Source organism: Schistocerca serialis, chromosome 9 (genome assembly GCF_023864345.2).
Source record: "Schistocerca serialis cubense isolate TAMUIC-IGC-003099 chromosome 9, iqSchSeri2.2, whole genome shotgun sequence".
NCBI lineage: Eukaryota > Metazoa > Arthropoda > Insecta > Orthoptera > Acrididae > Schistocerca > Schistocerca serialis.
The window spans coordinates 93,512,336-93,532,480 of record NC_064646.1 but is presented as its reverse complement, the minus strand read 5'-3'; the positions used below and the strand labels follow the sequence as shown (position 1 = coordinate 93,532,480).

The following is a 20,145-nucleotide window of genomic DNA, read 5'->3' as shown; positions in this document are numbered from 1 at the left end:
ACACAGATAATTATCTATCGAGATTTTGAATAATGGACTATCATTCTGTGTTTAAAATTAGGTACTCTGCACAGTTTAATCTACTGATAATGAAATATAAGGCCAGTACTTGATTAACTATGTTTTGAATGATAATAATTCATTAATTGGGGGATTGTCAGGTGGAATAAGCTTTATAGTTTCATGAGATATCCTTGAATTAACTTCAGCTGAATATGCAGTGAAATAAATCTTAATAATCAAATTTATTACTTCAGTCTATTATTAAGTTACTACGGTTGGCGTAAGCTTATTAACTGCAACAATGAACTGTGATAACCAGTCTGAAATTTACTCTTCACCAACTATGCAAATAATTTGATAATTAACATATATTCTCTTGATAATGGCGTGACACACTCGGTTCAATGAGGTAAGGATTGGAAGGAACCTACTTGGTGTTATTGTCGGGTGGAACGTAACTGCAACACTTCGATTATAAAGTGCTTGTTATTAACTGTTCAACTTCAGAGAAAAGCACAGTCTCTGGCAAGCCTTCTACAATTTTATCCTACGGCAATTACGTAGATCTTACTTCCTTCGTTGTCGGTGGATCGACGGAAGTCCACGGCGGCGACGCAATGTGGCAGCGGGCTTTTACTGTTGTGACTTGGGCCCACATTGCGCTTCACATTTAAGTCCTCGTTCTTCAGCACTATGCCCATTAATCCATAGTAACTTGCCCGGCCATGCTTCCAGATATGCCGACCGTTACTTTCCCGTCGTACTTAGATCCACACACTAGCCGTTAGATGTAACACAGCTAGGACTAGCAGCACTCGACTGTACGTCTTACTCCGAGCACGGCGTCACTGCTACTACTGCCCGCTGGCGCGCTTCCGCGCCCAGAGGCGCGACAAAACAATCTCAACGTTAACTAAATATGCCCTGACTTGCCAGTCTTAAATATTACATAATTTAAACATAGTATTTACAATACATATTTACACTAGACAATACATCGTATAGAAACAGTTTCATGTGTTAAGTAAGCGAAAAAATTCATGGCAAGGACTGTGTTGTAGCGTCACAAATCTTGCTATGGAGTGTCATGGAAACAGGCCCACCAGCCAATAGTGCAATCGGCAGATATGCGGCAAGTGGTAACGTACAGATAATACGCTAACTCGTTGTGTGCAGCACTTCCTTATTCCCTAGCTTTTCTCTTCAGCCTTCAGAAATAAAATACTATTCCGAAAGAAAAAGTGGTATGACAGAGATTTACATTAAGTGGGGGTGGTGTACTCAAACGAGCGTACTCGCTGGGTTCCTCGCCACCTAATACAAGATTACAAAGAGCAACCAAGGACCATATGTGCGGAATTGATAGCTCGTTACAAGACAGATTTTGACAAATTTTTATCGATCATCGTCATGGGCGATGAAACATGGATTCATCACTTTGAATCTGAAGGACTACAGCAATCCGTTAAGTGAGGCCACGCCACATATCCTTCGCATAAAAACTCTAAAGCAGTGTCCTCAGCTGGTAAAGTCATAGCAACGATCTTCAGGTCTTCAGGAACTCTGAAGGGGTTATTTTGTTCGATTTTCTCCCTCATGGTGCAACGATCACCTATGAAGTGAATTGTGCTGCCCTTAGAAAATCAAATAAACGACTTCAGCATGTTCGTCGCCACAAAAAAGTAAAAGAATCTCTGCTTCTCCATTACAATGAACGGCCTCACACGGGTCTGCACACCCGAGAGCAACGCACAAAACTTCATGGGACTGTTCTTCCTCAGCCACACTAGAGCCCGAATCTCGCACCTTCCGACTTCCATCCGTCTGGCCTGACGAAGGATGCACTCTGCGGGAAGCAGTACGTGGATGATGTGGAGGTTACAGATGCAGCGAGATGTTGGCTCCAACGTCGACCAGTAGAGTGGTATCAAGCGGCCGTAAAGGTCCTCCCCGTAAGGTGACGTAAAACCATCAACTGAGCTGAGATTCTTTTCAAAAATAGGGTTGTCCAGACACAACAGTGGCGAATAATATGGTGTATTGAAATCTCGAATAAAATCGCCCAGTTTTCAGCAAACACATGTGTTGCATTACTTACTGAACGTCCGTCGTAGATCGCGAGTGATTGTGGAGAAAGACATGCGAGTGCCCATTTCCAGTTTCAGGGACTGATGGTGAGGGAGTAAGCTCATCATTACCATTTATTTCCTTGCAAAAATAAGATGTAATAACATGAAAAGTTGATTAATCCTTTCGTGGGCAAAATTATTGAGCAGTTTTTTTTTAATGAATGGAGATCAGATAGTAGTTAACAGATACATATATTTATCATACAGAATATCAAATTTGCTCCAACTGTGAAAGTGAGATCACACAACTAGGTGGGAAGTAAATGATGACTAACTGAAAACTTCAGCTGCCGACAGGTGTTGTTGATATACCTCGATGTGGGCAGGTGAAAATGTGGGCCCCGACCGGGACTCGGACCCGCGATCTCCTGCTTACATGGCAGACGCTCTATCCATCTGGGCCACTGAAGACACAGATGAATAGCGCGACTGCAGGAACTTATCCCGTGCACGCTTCCCGTGAGACTCACATTCCCAAATGTCCACAATTCTACATATATATTGTACCTTATAAACATTTGTCCAACTCCCGTCCACATCGAGGTATATCAACAACACCTGCCGGCAGCTGAGGTTTTCAGTTAGTCATCATTTATTCCAGGGAAAAGCTGCACGGTCATCAACAGTAACTGTTCTTTCGAGAACAAGTTACTGTCTTCGTATATATAGTTAAAGGCTACCCAGCCATTGACCTTCGTCTCTGCAAATGCGCACAGGTTGCCCAAACTCTTACGGGAATCGCCAAAGCGTGCGCGAGTAATGAGTGGGTGGGCAAATGTGTATAAGGTACAGTACATATGTAGAATTGTGGACAGTGAGTCTCATGGGAAGCGTGCAAGGGATAAGTCCCTGGCTGTCGCGCTATTGATCTGTGTCCTCGGTGGCTCAGCTGGATAGAGCGTCAGCCATGTAAGGAGGAAATCGCGGGTTCGAGTCCCGGTCGGGGCACACATTTTCAGTTGTCCACATCGAGGTATATCAACAACACCTGTCGGCAGCTGAGGTTTTCAGTCAGTCATCATTTATTCCAGGGAAAAGCTACACCGTCATTAACACTAACTGTTCTTTCGACAAGAAGTTACTGTCTTCGTATATAAGGTGGGAAGTATTTTTCCCACTGCCCATCCTTGGAGTTAAATGACAAAAACAACTTTATCAATATTTGTCATATTTATTTGATAAATTTACTTCTCTTGTTACAATGATTGTTCACAATTACTTGCCATGAAATTTTCTGAAACATGGCTATATGCAAAGTGCTATTTGACAATATGTACAAACACAGCGAGTGCTCTTTTCCGCAGCTTTGGTACTACAATGACGGCACGTCCAGTAGGTTTCTCCTAAAATGGGTTGATGTTCCCCTACAGCCACATGACGAAAATCTTCAGGTACTTTCCCCCTTTTTGCCAGAAAGACAGGTTTTTGTCCACGCCTCTTTTAGGGTGAGAAGCCAGCGATCAATTGTCTGGCTAGATGGATCCCGTATGTAAACTGATCATGCTGTCCACTTTCTCTTTTACTTATTTTCCACAGGATAAAACAGTTCACTGCAGCATCTTCCACCAGGAAATAAAATATTCTGTGCCACCATTTTACAGAACGTCTACCAATAGCATAACTTTCTCGTAATTGATCAAACTTCTCTACACCACCCATTATTTTGTTGTATTCTGCCACAACTTCAGGACAACAAATCTTTGTACTAGTACCATCCTTGTTTTTCCTTTTCACTGTGGCTGTTTCTCATGGGTCATGAACTGAGGACAGGAAAGTGACTGGACGGTTATCCATCCATTTTACTGCAGAAATGGCATCTTTTGTTTGAAACTGGAATTCTGCTCGTTCCAATTTTACGTTTTCCTTCATAAATTTGGGTGAATCAGAAGTATTTATGTTATACTATAGCTTTGAGGAAAAAATCACAAAATGTCACGCAAACAGCACTGAAAGGCTCCTCTACAGAGCAACACTCAGCTATACAATGCCTCTCAGAGAAGGTACACCAAAAACGACGGGACCTTCCGTTTGAAAGTAGTATCCTATACTGTTCACTAGGTGAGAGCACCGTACAGAGGTGGGAACTGTGAATCCCACGGGACTAAGAGCGAGTTCATTGTAGTGGGAAGCATGTTTCCAACGGCTCACGGAAGGGTTAGAGTATTATGCCAACAGCTAATAAAGAAATAACTACCGTTATACGAATTTTTGAAACTTACAGTTTATTTACTCCAGATTCGAGTGGGATATTTTATGCGGAAGGCGCCGCGGGCGTTAGTGTTTCAGACAGGCACGTAATGGACCCAAAAAGTTTGAAAGCAACAAGAGTTGTGTTCTGGCAAGAAGAAACAAACTTCCTCGATAAAAGTACTAGTTAATGATTGTACATAAAACAAACTTCCTCGATGAAAGTACTAGTTAATGATTGTACGTAGTTAATTATTTTTTTTCTGGTATTTGTTTCTAGAGGATGACTGCGAAACAGAATCAGAAGAGATTTCTAGAGCGCCGAATCAGCCGTGTAGGCCAGGAATGTCGTTCAGGAGCGGCTGCAGCCGATGCTACTGCTCACCGGATGGTATGTCAGTTGTGTGCAGGTCCCAGCCTTGCCACGGCGTCTCTGGTGAGTTTTTGCCTTCCAGAGCACAATTTTGTGCCGCTATATCGTGTAAGGGGTGCATCACCTTCTTTATCAATGTCACCGTCAGTCTTATGCAGCAACTGCTAGACTGAGGGCTACGCAAGACTTTTCCATGATTTACAGTCTTCAATTTATGTATCCATGTCTCACCCGCACGTTCTCTGACGTTATCTGCTCAGCCTGTATTGTCGTCTCTGACTATTACTGTCTCTTGGGGATCACATCTATGCACAAGGCTTACAGGTTGTGCATGTGCATATAATTTTCATTACAGACATAGTTACGTATTCCACACCAGTCTGTTCACTTATCTGTTTGTATGTTTCACAATGTCTCTCCTAGTAACAACTGGTATTCATACGTCTACTGAATAACCGCCAGTTGTTGAAAATTTTTAACATTAAAAATCCATATACTTCGTCAGTCTGGAATCAGTTTAAACTAGCAATACACACGGTTTGAAAATTTGTTTCACATAAATGGCAAGCTCAGTTGGAAAAGCGTCTAATGTTTACTCCAAGTTATTTCTACTCCTTTCCTTATTTCATTTCTTGTCCATTTAGGTACTTTCTTCATCTTCTTTAAAAAGGTCAGTGACTCATTGGCTTCGTTATTAATTTCAAATAATTTGTTTTCCCTGTGTTGCTCAAGTATTAATTTAGTTTTATTATAATTGATGCTCCGGCCTACTTTCAGACATGCTGTATTAAGGGCTTCTATGCTTTGTTGAATTTAACGGCACTTAAGTCATCGCACTAACGAAAGTGATGTAGATATATTCCATTATTACGTATTCCGTTAGAAATCTGAAGGCTTCCCTTACTGCTTGTTACAATAGACTGGTAATATTTTATTTCATTTACCGATTCCTCTTTCAGTTCTGAACTTTCGACTATACTGATGAAATCTATAGGGAATTGTAGAATTAACACATACCTTCTTCAGTGTAAATACGTTGTTTACTCATGAACGGTTAGTATCGATTTAGTTGAAAATGAGTTAAATGCTAAGATCCCAGGTGGAGTGCTAACTGATATTAGGTTCGTGCATAATTTCGTTGCGTTTTAGTTTTGCATGATGATATATCATTTGTATTGGGTTAATTTATCGATTATCATTTCTTATTTTGTAGTTCACCATTGCTATTTGAGTTTACATATTGTCATATTGTTATTTGGAGATACTTAATGGAGCTGTGGGCGCTACAAAATGGAGTACCAAGTGGAGAAAACTGAACATTTCCAACATATTCTTCTGTTTGAGTTCAGCAGAGGAGTAAAAGCAACGGAGGAAGCCAGAAACATTTGCGCCATGTTTGAGGATAATGTCACTGAACACAGCAGGGCAAGAAAATAGTTTTTTCGTTTTAAGTTTTTGAGTCATTAGTGACTCAACGCTTAGGAAGACCTTCATGAATGATGCAGCTCGTTTAAACACATTGATCCACAATGATCCATGTCCGTACACTCGACAATTGCCAGATGTGGTGAACTATGATCTTTTTATCATTCAGCGACATTTTCACGCAATGAGGTAGGTTCAAAAATGGCATATGTTGGTAGCGCAAGTTTAAGGCAAAACAACCATAGAAACCAGCAGGTATCTTGTGTGCATCTCTGCTTGCTCGTCATCAACTGGCTCTTGAACAACACCGACCATCTTATTGTTCATCTTTACTCGTTACGAGAGATTGTGTCTTTATGCTACTATAAGAAAAAGAGAGAAATGGTTGAGCCCAAACAAAGCGGGAACTCCCCATACAAAGACCTGCGTGCACACATAAAGGATAATGTTATGCATTTGGTACAATAGCGGCGGTGTGGTGTACTGTGCATTACTTCTCTCAGGTGTAACCAACACTGCTGACTATGGCCAACAGCTGAGACGTCTAGTAGACGCAGTCCAAGAGCAAAACGAGGAAGACTGCGTGAAGTAATGCTACTCCACGATAACACCCTCCCGTATTCTGCTAGACTGAAAAAAAAACCGCTATACACGAATTTGATTGGGAAGTCACACCGCACCCACCTTATTCACCTGACCCTGTACCCTCAGAGTCTCATCTTTTCTTCTCTCTATGGAACAATCTTCAAGTAACTTCCTGTCCGGAAGAAAATGCTTTCCGAACATGGCTCGACTAGTTATTCGCCTCAAAACCACGTCATTTCTACAGTCGCGGAATCGAATAGTTACTGCAGCGTAGGCAATACTGTCGTATGTAGTGAAAGAAACTATGTTATTATGACTACAATCTGTGTTACGAGTTACTGTTGTGTTTATTAAACTTACGGTAAAGCGCTATGAACTTATGCACGAAACCAATACATATTTCTCTACTTTACAGTTTTGTTTACAGATTTGCGAAATTTCCATTCTGCTACATCTATACATTCGTATGTTCAGTCAGAGCTCTGGAAAGCTGGAAGTAATTTCTACCATAGTTGGTGCGACTATGACAACTTACTGTATGGAAAAAAATTACAGTGGAACTTGTAGAGCTCTGAAAAGATTTAAACTATCAATTTTAAACGTGAAAGTGCCTAAATATTTAGAGCAGGATCATCACTAAACAACATTTACTCAGACAACATCAAATTTACTGGAGAAATCACGTTCGTATTTACCAAACAAAAACCGCGTCTATTTACGTATTACAACAATCCAAGGAATAAGTTTTGTTAAAACAGGTTAAACCTACCGTGATACTCCAAACAGGTAGCAGATTTTAAAGCTTCGTTTCTTTAATTTACATTTTTCACATTATAAGTTCTATTTTCTGTGAAACAGTAATACAAACTGGGCTCAGTCTTTCACAGGCTGTTATAATATGTATGGTTATTATTTTAAAACGTTTCTGCTGAATTTCATGTTATAGAAAAAATGTTATATGCTATTCTATGTGACATTTTTTGTTAAAATATTCGTATTCAGATAAAATAATGGCAATTTTTCTTACTGCAGCCCCTTTCTCCCAAAACATTTTTAAATACTGAATAAAGCCTGTTTAACAACGCTCAAACATTTTTCACAATATCTTAGGCTGATTCCAAGAAAAATGTTCCTAAAACTGGCAGTTTTAGCAAGGAAAACATACAACCTTTTGTGTCCCTTTAACATTATACTGACCTGCAGCATAGCCTAAGGTGTAAGTTAAGTGGGGAGGTGACCGACTGCAGGCTGGCAAAGCAGTATCTAAGGAAGGAGTTGGTTTACTGTAAACCCTGGAGAGAAAAAAGTTTACTGTAAGCTCTACGCCTACATCTACGCTCTGCAAATCATTGTGAAGTGCCTGGCAGAGGGTACACCCCAAAAGACTTTAGCGGAGAAAAGTTACTTATAATAAACCAGGCTGAACACTGCTTAAAAGGACCTTTAGTGAACTTGAACAATGGACTGAAATTGATATTTTCAAGAAAGTCGTGACCAACAAGGTAGTATCAGAGGGAAAAATACCTATGTTGTTTCGCAAGCCACTTATTACAGAAGATAAGGAGGCCAATTTAAAAACTATGGCTGAATTTTTGGTAAAACCTAAAAGCAAACTGTGTTCTGAATGAATCGCATCTTAAAATTGTAACTATTTGACAGTGTGAAGGTATTAATGAATGTCAATAGTTTTGTGTCAATAAACTCGGATTTTAAGAAGGTTAAGTTTTGTATTACTGGTTCATTTCTATTACCATCATCAGCAACAGTAGGTAATCAGTACCTAATGCTGTATTAGCTATTATCTGATGAAACATTCATCAAAAGGGTGAAAGTGCCTCTGGTACTGTTTTAGTTCAAATACTGTGAATGTATATCTGACTGTGTGTTCTGACCTTTGCGTTTTTTCAGTTGGTCTTGTTTAATTTATGTATTTTTTATGATTGAGCAAAGTGTAATATGTCTTAAATGTCTAAACCTAGTTTGAACTAGAAAACTGGAAGAATGCAATAGACAAAGAAAGTATGCAACTTCTGAAAGCCTGATAATAACCTAGTTTGAACTAGAAAGCTGGAAGAATGCGACAGACAAAGAAAGTATGCAATTTCTGAAAGTCTGATAATACCAATTACATCTTGAATTCTTTAGAAATCACTAATATTGTTAATGCTGTTGTTGGCATGTCTCCATTTTCGAAAATAAAATCTGCATCAGGTGCAGACAGATGTTACTTGTTGGTTCTTGTGTGAAAAATAGGCAAAGTGTGTTGTTGTTTTATTTTACATACGTATTTCCCAACTGTGTTTTGCACTAAGGATATATAAATGCTGCACCTACAAATCCTTTTCTGATGTATTTCCTTTTAGGCCAGTGTTGTCTACAGTTGTAATCCACTAGAAATTTAAACATTCCTTCAAAATCCTAGAACATCAGTCAATCTTCCCATCTACCCTCTCTGATCCATATCATGCAGGTTATTAATTTCCACCCACCTTCTCTCTCACACTGAACACCTGCAGTATTCTCATACTTTCCATGTACTTGATAACAATGGAAACAGTTGTTTCATCCCTGGTTACCAGCCCTGTACTCTGCCACATATGTACCAGCATACCCCCAGCCTTACACTTATATGCACTCCACATCCTATCTCAATGTAACTTTCGCCACTTCCTCTTACGTACAGATTCTTCCACCTCCAACAGAGACTACCTATGCTTTCCACGCCAGAGCTACTCATCTCTGCATTTTCCTCTTTCCTATTCCTGCAGTTAATATGAGGTAGTCCTCCCCATCTTTTGCAAAATACTGTCTCACAAAAACAATGTCTCCTATTGCTTAGCTCCCATAGCTCAATGCAGTAGAGTGAAATGTTCAATTTTATTACAAACATTGACATTAATACATCTGTTTTAAAAGACAGAGATTTTTTTTTAGTACCCTCAACATACAACTATCATTTTTAACTATTTTAAAATAACATGCAAATGTTTATCGTTTTAAGTCTTCTTTGTAGCTGTACACCCATGCTTCGTGACTGCTCTTGGCTGAAGAGTGCTGCCAGCCCAGCATGTACACAAACTAATATTTCCCATGTGAATTTCCTTCTAGGAACATTACTACCATTGCAGTCAAACTGTGGAGATAAAGATGGATGTAGAGATAATACACGAGATGATTCACATGGAGAAAAAGGTGAAGGTGGAGGAGGTGGAGGTGGTGGTCAAAAGGAGAAAAGTGGTGCTCTTACACTGCTGGTTGACCAACCATGCCAGCCAGGAGATATTGTTTATGAAGATAAGTGCGTTACCTGCTATTGTTTACTGGATGGTGCTAGCGTGTTGTGCTTAATAATGGATTGCGAACCTACAGACATTGGTGAGTTGTATTTCAGAACTAAACCACATTTTGTTTTTTCGTGTTATTTGTTAATAGTAAGATACTTCTTGATCACACATGAAACACTCTGTTGCTCTGTAACACTACACAATCAGCGACCAGAACTCTTCAGATATGTCAAAAGATCGCTGAACGACTATTTTAATGTTGCTACACCTTACTTGGCCTTTCATGGTACATTTATTTCTCGAAACCTCTGTCGAAAAGGTTCCAATAAAAATCATTTCTTCTTCATTTCATCATACACTGTAGTGACAGCCCTGATGCAAGAGTTTGTATCACGAAACATTATGAAGATTTGTGTTACAGACCAAAATCCCGTAAGAAAATGTATTATAAGTACCACTGTTTTGCATGTCCCAGGAGAATGTAATAATTAATAACATTATGGATAATATTAATTACAATTATAGGAGTTTAGTTCAGTGTGCAGTTATCTATGAGAATATTTCATGCCATGCAATTGGCAGAAATATGCAGTTACATCTCAACAAAATGCCATCCTGGTGCAAAAATTGGCAACTAGCTTAACCACAGAGAAAGGAAAGTTGTGCGCTCCACACTACCTAGAAGTGTGGTATAATTTGATTATCAGATTATTGGGTACCATCTACTGTCTTCCAACTTAAACAGATACGTGGGGGTAACAATGTAAAAGTATTTGAAGTAGAGTGACCGTAAAGTTTTAGCTGTAAGTAGGGCAAATGGGAGGCAACAATAAATTCTGACAAAAGAGTGTAATAGATACGTTGCGAAAACCCAACCCAGAGACGCTAGAAAAAAGTCATAATACATCTAGCAGGAATATGCTCTCTAACATGAAGAACTGTGACTTAAGCGAGAAACTATGAATGTTATTCAGGACTGCTAATAGCAGTCCTAAGTAGATTGTGTAGATGAAAAGGAACATATACCAGTTCATACATTAGTCATCCATTTCGGTCTCTGGGAAGGGCTTCCAAGGGGGAAGTGAGCATGAAGAGAAGAAGAAAAATCGAAAGAAAATATAATGTTCATTGAGATGGGGCATGGAATGTTATATGTCCATAGGGGGGATTTATCGATCCAGCAAGAAGAATTAATATAAAAAACCTTAAGTGGTGACATGATAGAAAGTACCCTCAGCATTGTATATAACGGCATTTCACAAGACTTTGACATTGAAACATCTGCTGAACATCGTAAAGAGTCGTCATTTTATTCTCCTTGACATCACCAACTTCATCCCTCATTATAACTGTCATCATCAAGCAACAAATCTCTCCCCTCCCCACATTCATTCAATTTACCCCTCCTCCCCTCCACTTCATTCCTAACTACAACAGATCATTGCAAAGTACTAAAAAGCAAAGAACCAATCAAAATTCCAAGACAGTAGAACCAGCCCAACTGTGTTAATGGGACATTAAGAAACCACTCCTCGGTCCAGCACACAGTTTTAATCCTCCAGGAAGTTTCATATCAGAGCACACTCCGCTGCAGAGTGAAAATCTCATTCTCGAAACATCCCCCAGGCTGTGGTCAGGCCATGTCTCTGAAATATCCTTTCTTTCAGGAGTGCTAGTCCTGTAAGGTTCGCAGGACAGCTTCTGTAAAGTTTGAAAGGTAGGAGAATAGGTACTGGCGGAAGTAAAGCTGTGAGGAAGGGCGTGAGTCGTGCTGGGGTAGCTCTGTTGGTAGAGCACTTGCCCGCGAAAGGCAAAGGTCCCGAATTCGAGTCTCGGTCCGGCACACAGTTTTAATCTGCCAGGAAGTTTCATATCAGCGCACACTCTGCTGCAGAGTGAAAATCTCATTCTGAAAATAGAAAAGTGTAAAAAATATTTTTCAGATATAGTTAAAACAGAAGTTTTCAGATTGAATTAGGAATATGTAGTTCTCAAAAACGAATTTTATTTTAAACATTCTGCAATGCCCTGTCGCTTGTCTACGACAACAGTAGGTTGCTTTGATAAGACCTTCAAACTCCAAATGTTGCAGCATAATGTAAGATACCACAGAGGTTTGAATTAATTGTTAATCACATCTACGATGCTTAGTAAACATTACAATAGTCTAAAAGCCTGCAAAAATGCATAAGAAGGACAAAAAATTGCACTATTTATGATGAGTATCTCAATGTTTACTTCAAGTAAGACATTGTTATTATACACACACATTCGTCAGGATGGTGCCTCAAACATCGCTATGGACGTTCAAATTAAGTAAACAGTGCTATTTTCATAACTAAAAGAAAAAAAACCTTTTCTACATTCCAAGTTAGGACCAATCGACTGAAGCTACCATTTTCAGTATTATAACTGTAGAAAATATATATATATATATATATATATATATATGTTATTTCAAATACTAGGGCAGAGTTCAAAAAACACATTAAACGTCTCAGTGCTGTTTCCTTATCGAAACACATGTGCCTTAAGAAATAAAACACATTTAAAATTAGGCCTTAGAGACTGAAGCTACTCACACCTGAATACACCTGGATTAAATGTTGGACAAGCACATAGACAAATACGTATTCCAAAAGTAATTATTAAGGCACATGTATCGTGTAACACCCTCAAATTAAATATTGAAGTGTGATATCTAAATACACAAAGGGTCTTCCATCTGATGCCATTTACTGTCACACCTAACTTATTTCCCTGATAACACTAGTTAACAAATTTAAACTTTTTTCTGCATGTGGTTTGTAAATGGGTGGATTTACCTAATTTTGGAGTGCTGAATACACTGGTAAAATCAGTTTTTCTCTGTGACGTCACATTTCCTAGATACACATGGTAATAGCGAAAATTGGCACAATTAAATCAAATAAAAATATACATTCAGAACGTTTGAAATCAATACACTTTTGTACGCATATATGGGCATGATGCCAAATAAAAGGTTCAAATTAGTTCAGAAGATATTTTCACCTTGATTGACTGATTGGTTGATCTTAACGGAACAGCCAAAACAACTTAGGTTTGACCTGCAACTGTCTGCACTGAAACTAGGTTTATTGTGCGGTATCACTCCCTGTATATGTAGTAAAGTCAACCAGTGCCCTTAAATAGTGCAGGGAGTACCTCTACCAGTTTTTTGTTGGACACAATTTCTTCAGGTCTAGTTGTCCCGAAGATTCTGTATCTTTTACCCTCCAGTGCCATGCATTCAAACATTAGGTATGATGCAGTTTTTTCACCATCATCACAGATTATACATTTAGGGTCCTCTTCCATTATACCCATTGTGTGTAGGTGGTTTTTGAAGTTCCCATGACCGGTCATCAGTCCAGTCATGAGTTTGATCTCTTTCCTGTACAATCCCAGAAGTACAGAGCTTCTTTCAAAACATGGCTTGGGGGTCATTACCTTACCATGTGCATTACCTTACTACGTGCTGTTTCCTAAGCCAGTTCTGTAGTTCCAATTTGATCATAGCCTTGGTAATTGTCAAGACAGGTTCTAGTCCAATAAATGAAGTTGTTGCCCCCATCCTAGCCAATCTATAGGCTTGTTCATTGCCACAGATCCCTGAGTGGGCAGGGACCCACCCTAGGTACACCCTATTGCTTCCCCCAAGCTCCACGAGAGCCCTGTGGCAATCTGCAACAATCTTAGATCGTGCTGCAGGAGCTGCCAATGATTTCAGGGCTGCCTGGCTGTCTGAATAGATGTAGATGCTACGGTCATTGTAGCACCTACTCATATTCTCCTCCACAAATGCCATGATTGCAGTAATTTCGGCTTGGAATACAGAGGCCAGTTTCCCTAGAGAGATGCTGGTGTCCAGCCGTGGCTGAACCCCGTACAACCCTGCCCCAACGCCTTGATCTGTTTTCGACCCATCAGTGAACCAAACGATGTCCTCCGTACGGTGTTGAACTGTTTTCTCCTATTGCTCCCTACTTCCAATTATTATGTTGTAAGGCTTGTCGAAGCAGTTTTGAGTTATTATATCGTCAGCAGACATTTCCCCAGCCATACCTATATTTACCTCACTCACTATGTTAGTGTGTGATTCTTGATATCCGAATGAGACCCAGTTTTGGCCAGTTTTAAGTCTGTATGCCCCAGCTGCTGCCTCCATCTTAACCCAAAGGTGAAGTGGAGGCATATCCACCATCTCCCATCCCAGCAGTTGACGTGCTGCTAATTCCGGCCGTTATGGCTAAGCAGGCCAATCTCTGCACCTTAGCAAGCTCTTAGCAGCAACCTGCTGTTCTATCTTCTTCCACCATACTACAGCCCCATAGGAAATCCTAGATCTAACCACTATGGTGTATATCCAGTGCATACCCTTGGGGCTTAGGCCCCAGTTTTTGCCACAAGCCCTCCTAGTACTCACTAAAGTACTTTTTGCCTTGGAACAGATACTCCTAATATGAGGGGTCCAAGCTAGCTTCTCATCCAAGGTTACCCCTAGATATTTCACTGTCCCCTTCACAGGTAGAGTTTCATCTAAGAGTTTTAGATTCCAACTTGTATGCTACATATGTTTCTTCGTAAATGGCACCACAACAGTCTTCTTAGGATTAACTCTCAGATGCTGTTTAATGCACCATTTTTGCACAATGTACAACCCTCCTTGTGCCATATTCCTGACTGTGTCAGTGAATTTGCCAAGTATTACCATGACAAGGTCATCTGCGTATCCTTAGCAAAAGAACTGTCTGGAGTTTAGTTCCTCAGTGAGTTCATTCACTACTAGATTCCACAATAGAGGAGACAAAACTCCTCCTGGTGGGCAGCCTCTAGTGGTCTTAATTACCATCTTTTCATTCATCATGGTAGCCTCTGCCTTCCTTCCACTAAGCATCGCTCTGGTCCGCCTACATATAGTGGTCCCCCTGTCATGCACCTCTGCTGTCCTTACCATGGAATCGAAGGTCGTGTTACGAAAGGCCCCCCTCGATGTCCAGGAAGCTGCAGAGGGCTATTTCTTGGAAGTGAAGTGCTTTTTCCACCTTCCCAACGAGCTGTCACACATGATTTACCTGGTTGGTATGCGTGTTGGTTCAGGTGTAGAGGGACCACCCTACTTAGCCTCGCCTCCCCAACATATACATTAACCAGTTTTTCCAATGTTTTGAGAATGAAGGAGGGCAGACTGATTGGTCTCATATCCTTGGCCTTGGTATGATCAATTCTCCCTGGCTTTGGAATGAAGACAACCTTCACTGCCCTCCAAACATTGGAAATGACTCCTACTGCTAAGCTAACCCTGAATAGCCTGCATAGGACTCTTATAAGTTTTCCTCCTGCCTGTTGCAGGAGAGCTGGAAAAAGTCCATCTGGGCCAGGTGACTTGAACTGTTGGAATGTTCCCACCGTCCACTGCATTTTGTTGATGTTCACGCACTCCTTGGCCGATTCCCAGTCCTCTCTTCGAGTGCCTGAGTACCGTTGTCTCTTTGGGGTCACATGCTGGTCTGTGTTATCCGGCAGTGCATATAGAGGAAAGTGAGTTTTGAGGAGCAATTCCAGCATCTCATGTGCTGTCGTTGTATATTCCCCATCCTCCTTCCTCAACATACCTCCTGGATTAGTTGGTACTCTAGTAAGAATCTTGTGAAGTCTGGCTTGTGCAGCTGCGCCTTCCACTTCCTCACAGAATGCCTTCCAGGACCCCTTCTTTGCTTTTCTTATTGCAAGATTGTAATTGACAAGGGCCTCACGATATTTAGCCCATTGTCCTTTGCGTCTCACAATTTTCAACAGTCTCTGTACCTGTTTTCTATGCGTTTCCAATTTGTTATTCCACCAAGGAACACTCCTATTTGTGCCCTTCCTGGTGATTGTGCAGTTATCCTTATATGAGGGCACTATGGCAGAGGTAACAGCCTCTGCTACTTCCTCAAGTTCTACTGGCTTCCTTATCGTGGTTTTAATTTCCGATAAGCCTAAGTCAAGGTCCCTCCTATATATCTCCCAGTCTATTTTCCTGGGATTTGTATAAGTCATGGCCTGTCTGATTCCTATTTCAACCTTGAATTTAATGTACATGTGGTCCAATGAAGATGGCTCCAACATCACATGCCATTGTTTGAATAGCTATCCATCGTCATGGAACCAAATGTTATGTCAATTACTTTTCCCTTCTGCTATTCCCGAATGTAGGTTCATTGCCCCTATTCAGGATCTCTAAGTTGTTAACTAAGAGGAATTCAAGAAGGTACTCACCTCCACTGTTGGTGTCCTTGCTGCCCCACACTAGTTTGTGGGCACTGGCGCCGCACCCCACCAGCAGTTGGTCACCTTGCCGATGGCAAGTCTCCACCAGTCTCCTCACCTTCAAAGGAGGGGGAGAATTGTCTTCGTAAGGAAGGTATGCTGATGCCAAAATAATTTCCCTCGTGATACCTTCCTCACATTGCTGCATTTTGATGGTCACTATGTCCCTTGAGCAGAAATCCATCATTGGCATGAAAGAAATGCTATTTCTAACATAAATGCATGTTCTGGAGTTTCTTAGATTCCTAGCATAGATCAGCTTACCTCCAGTGCCTCCTAGGCCCGATATACTCCCTTTGTATAAATATTGTTCTGTATCAGGCCCACGTCCACTTCCTGTCTCCCCACGCAGCGGCTCAGGGCAGCAGAGGCCCCTTTACTGTGCTGCAGATTAATCTGCAGGCTCTGTCTTACTGCAATCTTTGAGGTCTTTGAGAACCCTGAGAGTGACCTGCAAGAACCCTAGAAAAAGTTCCAGGTCCTGTTCCCGCATCGCCTCAATCAGCAGGGTTCGTCCTTCCGGAGCAACCTTTGGTTAATCACTCTCCAGTCTTCTGTCCGGACTTCTGGGTTCTGGGCCCCTATTTTCCTTAACAGAGTCTTGGGAGAGACTTCCTTAAGGATCTTGGGTACCTATAATGATATCTTTGCGGTATTAAGAAGCTCCGCTACCGTCTTGACCAGCAGCTTCGCATATTCCCATGGGGATATCATGGGCACCTTACCCTTGAGTCATTCTACTGTGTGCACCCCCTCACAGACAAAAATGAGTGCACCACGATCTAGATGGACCCTCCTGGCGCCAGCGTCCCCCCCCCCCCCAATCTTTTCAAACAGGACCATCTGTACTAGTTCCTCCTGCTGCGAGATGATGGCCACCAGTGGATAACCTTCCTGGATAACTGCCATCCTAAAATCCGAGACTGCAGTACTATAGGTCTGTTTCCCTATTTCCTGCCTCGGTTTTTTCTGGACTCGCTTGTCCAGGGAGGAGAGTGTCATTGATTCCTCCCTTATCTGCTTACTACCTGTCTTCTTTAACATTGTGGGAGTCTGTGTGTCCCCTTCAACCTGAGAGAATTTTTTCCTGGGGTCTTGGGTTCTAGTCCCTTTACTTGTGTTTAGGAAGCGATTGTTTTCCTTCCTTTTTTCTCTGTTCCCTGAATAGCTTCCTCCTTTGGGCCCCAGACAAGTCTTTCATCTTAATCTGCTCTAGCTTTTCGGTTACAGTTCCCATTTCTGGCTCAGGTCTAGACCCTGATTCAGTGGTGGAAATGCCTTCCATCGGTTCAGTCCCTGATGTTTGGGTATCTGAGGTCTCAATTTGCCCCTCAGTTTCTTTTCCTTTTTCTGTAGTCGTGTCCATGTTGGTCCCACGAGATCTGGGGATCTAGAAGGTCCACATCATGAATACCCCGCGTGGTATAAGGCTAATTACTCAGGGAGATCGTCCGGTATCCCTGAGGCTCTGTTTGCGACACATCTGCCCATGTGCCATTCACCCCTCAGCACAGATCGCATCACACCTTGGGTTGAGTCAGGGAATAGGGTAGGACTAGGAGTGGACAGGGAAGATGGGACGTTGTGGGACACTCTTAGTCTGATCCATCAGCTGAGGCCTTTCCAGCAGAAGGTCCTCTACCTTCGGCATAGCCCTCAGCTTCCCATGGATACATAAGCCTCTCCACCCGCACAGACAGTGCTTCGTCAAGGTGTTGTTCCCTGAACCCTGAAGAGGTTTTCACCTTTAATCAATCGTCTTTGGTTTTTGAAAAATGCGACGATGGAGCTCTTGTTTGCCATTTCATCACTCTCCCTAAAAAAATCCCAGCAATAGTCACCCATCATCAAAGGGTTCCAATGGTCTTGGTAATGGAGTTCCATGCGAAGAATGTCTTGGTGAAAGTGTTCACAATGCTCATCACTTACAGCTCCCAAATTTTCTGGGACATCAAGGTGAGAATGTAAAAAGTGAATTTTAAGCAACATTCTACACCCCATGTTCTCATAGTTGTCCAACACATCATTCACAATGGTACCATAGTTTTGGTCTTTTCTGTTACTCAAAAAGTCTTTCAAAATAGGTTTAAAAAAAGACCAAGCAGCTAATTTGATATCTGTGAGTTTGGTATCAAAGTTGGATCTTGCAGCAATTTTCTTGTTTGTGATCCAACAATTAAATCCTCTTTCTCCTTTTCCTCACTTAGTTTAGAAAACTTACCTTTCAAGTGATTGAAGGCCTCACCTTCTTTATGCAGAGCTTTTACAATGTTCTTGATAAGGCAGAATGTGATATGAAGGGGAGGCAAAATGATTTTATCGGGCTCAGCCAATGGGGTATTGTTCACATTTACGTTTCCAGGAACATAAGACTTCCTTATAGGCCATTCCTTGACTGTATAGTGATTCTTGCTGTCACAGCTTTCCCAAAGGCACAAAAAGCAGCCGTATTTCGTGGACCCAGCCTGTAAACATGTAAGGAGTGCAGCAACTTTTAAATCATTTAGATAAAACAGAGTAGGGGTTTGGTAAAAAGCTATACAACAAAATAATATTAATGATTATAAAACATCCAGCATTCCACATGACACCTTCACACTATGTTTTTTTTTTCTTTTCTACAAATACGTACCCCCAAGCTATGTGTAGCACAACACTAACACCTCTTCCTCTTTCTGAGCTCAACATCTCACTCACTATAGTGGACTACTAACTCGGCTTTTCAGGATATCAAATGGGAAGTTGTGGTACAGAAAATGGCTGAGATCACCGGTGTGTGTGTGTGTGTTTATGTGTGTTTGTGTGTATAGTGGGTTCAGTGACTGATAGTGAGATATGAGTGAACAGAGTAGCATTACATTATTTAATAAGTTATTTGTAAAAAAAAGTATTGTATACCCGGAGTAAAACTATGATTGTCTCTAACTAGTAGTCTGTAAATGTATGTGTATACGAATTAGGTTATTTTAAATTGGTCTAAACTTGTAAATACTTTGACATATCCCATATCATTGTAAAAAGAGATCTACAGATGAATAAAGCTACTACTACTACTAGTACTACTACTACAATAAATAGTCGCCACTCCTGTGGATTATGTTGTACACATAGCTGCATCATCAGACCATTGACATCTCTAATACATACATTGAATTTTGGATATCGAGATACTGAGCGAGGGAAGCCCCTCTTGATCTGAAACAGAAAGTTTTTGTCCCTGGAGCTAGAAGGTTCCCTTGTTGCAGTCTCGACCCCAAGAATTCAACTTACTGTTTCGAAAGTTTTAGATCGCGAGCTAAATCGTTCGCTTTCTTTTAATTAAAGAGCTGAGGCAAAATGTCATGATAGTGAGGGCAGTACTCTTCTATATGTTCAATACTTTCCGATTAACTTGACATGGTGTCTGCTTCCGTGGCTTTCATGTTACAGACAGGAACAGGCAACCCCTCATAACAGGGCACAGGCAAATGCACTAAAGACACATTTGGATACTTTATTTTATGTCTGGTTTTGCTTGAATGTCCCGAAATATTTGTAAGACAGAAGTAAAGTCAGAAAAATGGTCTTTAGGCTCACCCCGCATCATCAGAACAGCGAATGGCATAGCTTGGCATTTTACTTTCAACCACTCGGTTAAGGTTGTAGTACAGGTTATGCAGGCAATATGGGGTGCAAAATATCTATCTTGATCACCAACGGGACAATAAAAACACAATTTATATGCCTTCTTAATCAAATCAGTGATTGGTTTTCCTTGGGCTTTAGGAGTGAATTTCCCACACACAGAACGAAAGTTGTCAGGGTTGTTTAGTCAGCAATGAGATTT

The 20,145-nt window shown here is 41.0% G+C and overlaps 1 protein-coding gene and 1 long non-coding RNA gene across 2 annotated transcripts in view; both read left to right on the top strand.

Moving 5' to 3' along the window:
- The window catches only part of LOC126419319 (uncharacterized), a 43,396-nt gene extending 33,500 nt beyond the window's left edge, over positions 1-9,896 (top strand). The window contains exons 2-3 of the long non-coding RNA XR_007575963.1: positions 4,600-4,755; positions 9,811-9,896. This is a non-coding gene — a long non-coding RNA (uncharacterized LOC126419319). The remainder of the gene's footprint in view (positions 1-4,599; positions 4,756-9,810) is intronic.
- A 55-nt stretch (positions 9,897-9,951) lies between these two features.
- LOC126419888 (pacifastin-like protease inhibitor cvp4) overlaps positions 9,952-20,145 on the top strand; it is a 103,257-nt gene continuing 93,063 nt past the window's right edge. The window contains exon 1 of the mRNA XM_050087149.1: positions 9,952-10,077. Within this exon, the coding sequence (XP_049943106.1) occupies positions 10,053-10,077 (25 nt within the window). The 5' untranslated portion in view covers positions 9,952-10,052. The remainder of the gene's footprint in view (positions 10,078-20,145) is intronic.